The sequence below is a fragment of the Triticum urartu genome, chromosome 7, assembly GCF_003073215.2.
Source record: "Triticum urartu cultivar G1812 chromosome 7, Tu2.1, whole genome shotgun sequence".
Taxonomy (NCBI): Eukaryota; Viridiplantae; Streptophyta; class Magnoliopsida; order Poales; family Poaceae; genus Triticum; species Triticum urartu.
In genome coordinates, this window is record NC_053028.1 from 481,149,844 (window position 1) to 481,155,705 (window position 5,862).

The 5,862-nt window shown below is 43.0% G+C and overlaps 1 protein-coding gene across 2 annotated transcripts; it reads right to left on the reverse strand.

Annotated features, from left to right (window-relative positions):
- Positions 1–2,949: 2,949 nt before the first annotated feature.
- LOC125525847 (glycine-rich RNA-binding protein RZ1A) lies at positions 2,950–5,374 on the reverse strand. Of its 2 annotated transcripts, none has more exons than XM_048690852.1 (4): positions 5,274–5,374; positions 4,401–4,517; positions 3,181–3,809; positions 2,950–3,000 (listed from the first exon to the last, which is right to left on the reverse strand). In XM_048690852.1, the coding sequence occupies exons 2-3, from the start codon at positions 4,509–4,511 to the stop codon at positions 3,207–3,209; spliced, it is 714 nt and encodes a 237-aa protein (XP_048546809.1). In that variant the 5' UTR covers positions 4,512–4,517; positions 5,274–5,374; the 3' UTR covers positions 2,950–3,000; positions 3,181–3,206. The 2 variants fall into 2 exon arrangements, with proteins under 2 accessions (XP_048546809.1, XP_048546808.1); XM_048690851.1 differs by having other exon boundaries at positions 2,950–3,062.
- Between the last annotated feature and the right edge of the window lie 488 nt (positions 5,375–5,862).

Sequence of the window (5,862 nt, forward strand, 5' to 3'; positions counted from 1 at the left end):
GGCCAATAACCAATAGAAGAAGCTGGATGCTCATATTGGTTCCTACATATTCTACGAAGATCTTTATCGGTTAAACCGCATAACAACATACGTTGTTCCCTTTGTCATCGGTATGTTACTTGCCCGAGATTCGATCGTCGGTATCTCAATACCTAGTTCAGTCTCGTTACCAGCAAGTCTCTTTACTCGTTCCATAATACTACATCTCGTAACTAACTCATTAGCTACATTGCTTGCAAGGCTTATTGTGATGTGCATTACCGAGAGGGCCCAGATATAGCTCTCCGACAATCGGAGTGACAAATCCTAATCTCGATCTACGCCAACTCAACAAGCACCATCGGAGACACCTGTAGAGCACATTTATAATCACTCAGTTACGTTGTGACATTTGGTAGCACACAAAGTGTTCCTCCGGTCTCGGGAGTTGCATAATCTCATAGTCATAGGAACATGTATAAGTCACGAAGAAAGCAATAGCAACAAACTAAACGATTATCGTGCTAAGCTAATGGATGGGTCAAGTCAATCACATTATTCTCTAATGATGTGATCCCGTTAATCAAATGATAACTCATGTCTATGGTTAGGAAACATAACCATCATTGATTCAACGAGCTAGTCAAGTAGAGGCAAACTAGTGACACTCTGTTTGTCTATGTATTCACACATGTACTAAGTTTCCGGTTAATACAATTCTAGCATGAATAACAAACATTTATCATGATATAAGTAAATATAAATAACAACTTTATTATTGCCTCTAGGGCATATTTGCTTCAGCTCGACGCCGTGGCCGGGACGAGGGAGGCATCGTCGTCCTCGACGACAGCGACGACGACGACGCGCCGCCGCCACCATCGGTCCGCCTTGGAGACGCCGGGCAGGGGTCCAGCAGGGACAGCCGCGCCGTCAAGAAGGAGAAGGCCGCCGCCAACGACGAGGACGGTGGCGACTTCGCTGCGCTCAGTGACTTCTTCGCCCCGTAGATGTCTTTTTTTAAATTAATTTATGTAACGCCGAACATATTGAATATTAATGTCAGGTTTGCTGAATTTAGCCGAACTTTGCTGAATTCAGATTTTTTTTAGAAAAAAAAAACCACGTCTGGGACGAGCGGCTAGGAACCCGCTTGCCCCGTGCCGATTTTAGCGTCGGCTCGCCCCATGGGACGCGAAAAATCGCCGCCTGAGGGGCCAACAGCTAGAGATGCTCTTATGCTTGCAGTGTGTGTTCAACCAACATCGAAGACTACGTGGGATGGCCCTTTGATGAATGGGCTCTTGGTGGCGTCAGTGACGATGGCGGGCATCCCCCTCGGATACGTGGTATGTCTTGTAGCGTGGTCATGTCCGCCGTAGGGATGTGAACGTGACAATTGTTTAGTTGTGATGGTTTAGCTTGCAACAGTGACTTATTCTTTGGAAGTGGTGCGGCAGTACACAGTGTAGAGCGGAGCGAAAACTCTAGATCTAGCATGTATGTTGGTGTTCCACATCTTGCAAGCATTATCTTTAGTTTGCTCGAACTTCCTCTTCCTCTTCAGAGTGAAATCCTAAAGATCTAGCCTCAATGGGTGGATGGCAACATTGGTGCTGGTGCGCCATTTATTCTATTTTTAGATATGTCTTTGTTCAAACATTCGCCTCTCTGCCGCCAGGAAGTTCATATCCACAAAATCTAAACAAGCACTGCTTCGAGGGTTTTCCCAAAATCTATGCGCCGAGTTCACAGGCAAGAGCAAACAACCAATATAAGCGCCCCTACACCAACAATAAAGCAAATAATGGTGGCATTCATAAGCTGTCGTACACTCAGGCACTTCAAAACTGTGGCTTTGAAATATATTTTGTATTTCTTTCCACCATTTCATCAAATCAAAGATAGAGAAGGATATAAACATGCCACAAAAGACAAACAAGAGAACCATGCTTGCTTCACAACAGTTCCCACGCTTCCTTAGTTTCAATATATTTAAAGTTAAAAATTGTCTAGACAAAATATAGAAGTTTGACTTACGACAAAGCTCAAACTTCCAATAATTTGGAACCAAGCATATCCATTTGACAACAGCTGGTGAATTAAGTATTGTACAAAATTACAGAAGGCAAACACAGCAACAACAAAATCGTTGGAGCTCAGGCTGCCAAAATTATTGGCACAATATGAATCAGGCTGCCTTTCTTAAAACATTTGGAGCTCACTCTACTGTCAAAAAGAAAGACACCGAACCCTACAAATAAACATTTTCATCTACACCTTCTCGCTGCGTAAGTTAACCAGAAGCAAGTGTAGGCGACCTTCGCTGAGAAACAACACAGTTCCCCCTTCGAGAAACACATTAATAAAGGATCAACCTTCACATGGGAGATTCTAGAACTTTCTTAAGGGCCCTCAGACTTGGGTTACAGCAGGAATGAAGGTAAGAGAGAGCCCATCCCAGTGAAGCAAGCAACTCTTTCCAGGTTCCCAAGGAAGCAGTGCGTTATACTAGGAGCCCAAAGAAGTGTTGATGAGCAAAGTGACCCATGCCAGCAAGATCTTATGTTGGTCTAACTGAGGGAAGTGCCACAGAACAGTACTAGAGCAAGCATTCGGACCCATGGTTGAACAGCAAAGTTTTAGCACTAAGCCAAGCAGACCAATAGGAACACAAAGGCCAAATGCCTGCGAAAAATTACTGTGAGAATCATAGCTTATTAAGAAGGAATAACTGAAACAAAAGGTTTTACCATTTGTTTCGTTGGTCACAAGTTTCAGATGGAATATTTTATAGTTACCCCAATCACAGAACGTTGATTCTTTCCTCAAGACCACAACAAGACTAAATAAAGAGCTGTTGTTCTTCAACATCCTTGACATCAAGACCGCAATTCCAATAACCACAGCGATGCAATACAAGAACAGCACCAAAGACCAGTATCATGACAGGACTTTTACCATCAGAGCAACGCAGAAACATGGATCCCAAATATTACTCAGACAAAATAACGCAATCCACTGAAGCTCCCAAGGAACCGGTTACAAGCCAAATCCAGATAGGAACATTGGTAAACCAAGCACTAGTCAGCATGGATAACAAAAGCATTAAACTTCTCATAAAGAGTACAACAGCAAACCATTTGCTGCCTTATGTGATAAAGCAAACATACCACTTGTATTATCCAATACCTTTCATACCTGAGACAGAATCTCCACCATCAAGATCAGTATTCATCTCGGCTGCGACGATCATATGGTCCAGACCTGTCACGGCTGTATCGATCACCGCCACCACTGCCGCGGCTTCCTCCATCACGACTTCCAGAATAGCGATCACCACCACGGTCAGGCCCATAGCGACTGCTGCCGTTGCTACCACCATACTTGTCATCCCTTCCACCATCCCTGCCACCATACCTGTCATCCCTACTACTGTACCTGTCATCCCTGCTACTGTACCTGTCATCCCTGCTACTGTACCTGTCATCCCTGCTACCATACCTGTCCCCACCATCACCAGATGGGCACTCCCTTGCAAAATGACCAGGCTTGCCACATTTGTAGCAATCACCGCCGCCACCACGACCACCACCACGACCGCCACCAAAATCACGGCCACCACCATAGCGGTCACCACCACCACGATAGTCTCGATCTCCATCACGGTCCCTGCCTGAACCTTGAGGTTGTGCTCTTTCAACAGTAATATTCCTTCCATCCAAATCAATTCCATTCATAGCCTCAACAGCTTCTTCCATGGCCTTCTTGTCATCAAAAGTCACAAATCCAAAGCCACGTGATCGGCCAGAGAACTTGTCAAGAACCACCTGCACATTGATAGACATGCAGCATATAAAGCATGGCAGACAACATGTGTTAACAAGCCAGAGAAAACATAAGGAAAGTGGTGTATCAAACCGCATATACCACCGACTTGCAAAAGTTAGAAACGGCGAAGACAACAACTATTGATGTAGGGTACAAATCAGTAGCATGAAATGCCAGTGTCTAGCATCGCCATTCTCTATTATTTCCTTGGCAATGTTTACAGATTCCTTATTCACATATCAAACAGATCCTGATTGTACTACACCACCATAAGATATGCACATATGCTACAACGTACTTAAACAACTACCATACCAAGGAATCATCCAAAACCTAGTGCAGATTCATACCTTAGCATAAAATTCATGAACAGATTCACCAAATGGACAGAATGAATGATATATTAACCAAAGAAATTATTCCAGTTGTTTACATATCTCACCATGACAAGTTTTTAGTGGCAAAATTGTAATTATTGGTGAGGGGAAGCCTATAATATGAAAGAAGATTGCTTGACTAAGAAAACCATGTGTATATTCCACCACACAAAGCTAAGCATTCCAGGCCCATATGAAAAGAACAAAATATACCTTTGTCTCAGTAACTCGACCAAATTTCCCAAAAGCATCCTTCAGATCCACATCAGTTGTGTTCCATGACAGACTCCCAACGAAGCAACGGTAATCATCTGCGTCCGACATTGGGAACTGTAAAACACAACTGTCAGTAACTAAAAGGGGGTTCAACCTGGCACAAAGTACAAGGGGTTCTTCAACCTAGCAGAAAGTACTAGCGTTTGTGAGTTAGTTATTTACGAAAGGATAACCTATTGCCAGCACCCCGGATTGAATAGTCATCAAAAATAAGGCAGATCAATATATATTCAATAAAAGGATTTACAACTAACTAACAAGATTGACTTCAGTCCTTGGCATCAGTTGGGAGGCAACCTAAGGATTATCCGCCTGAACATCTCAAGTTGACAACTGATTTTGAATGAGCAGAAGCACTTAGCTTGACATAGTACTAGTAGACAACCTAGAAGAATCTTATCCTGGAACAGGGTCGTTCTTCTTGCTTTTGGTATCCTAAAGGGGATTACTCTTTACCCAAATTGTACCTCAATCTACCACCACAAACTAATTACAAAGAATAAAGTCTTCCGCCGTGACTGATCAGAACAAGCATAGAGGCAAGCCACGAGAAATCCAGATCGAAAATCGACGGAAATTAACCGGTGAAATTGAAACCAAAAGGAGAGCCCCTTCTTTATACCAGTTGAGCATCGCTATCCAAACCTATTCTAACAAACGGCGATCGAATTTCATAATACGCATCTGAGAAGAAGAACAGCACATGGATCTGCCGCCGGGAAAAGCTCAGATCTAAACCTAGAAAGAATATCGATACGACGACAGCTAGACGAAGAGATTGACGTAGAGAGGAGGAGGAACGTCGTATACCTAGGTCAATAGGTCTCCGAGCTTGGTCGTCGGCGGCGAGAGGTTTTAGTCGGAAATCGAACTCTCTTCTGTCTCCCCTTTTGCGAGACGAAGAGATAAGGCCTGGAGGCCGAGGGTGGGGGGATCAATATATACTGCAGACTCCAGCCGATCTGAGAAAAGGACCGTCGGATCATAGATCAACGGTTCTTGTTGATCGTGTGTCCTTTGCCCTTTTAGAATCAAGCCCAAAGACGGGCTGAGATTCCTCGCCTACGGGGCGTGTGTTGGCGGATCCTATTTGGCGCTTAAGCGCCCGTTTGCGCGGTTTGTTGGGCTCGGCCCATCGTTTTCTTTCTGTTGTTAAAAATAAAAGGAACTAGTAGAATTATTTTTTTAAAAAAATCGATGATTTTTTTAAATCGATGAATTTTTTTTCAATATGAGTAAATTTAAAAAAAATATGACTTTTTCACAAATTAGTGAACTTTATTAAATTTTCTTGAACTTTTTTCAAACTCACAAACTTTTCTCATATTAGTAATATTTTTTTAGATTTCGTGAACTTTTTATCAATATCTATGAACTTTTTTTGAATACATGAGCCTTT

Excerpts from the sequence above, each read along its gene's own strand:
- LOC125525847 (XM_048690852.1), bottom strand. The coding sequence starts at position 4,511 with ATGTCGGACGCAGATGATTACCGTTGCTTCGTTGGGAGTCTGTCATGG. Across the intron at positions 3,810-4,400 it reads GTCGAGTTACTGAGACAAAG|GTGGTTCTTGACAAGTTCTC; the intron begins GTATATTTTGTT and ends ATCAATGTGCAG.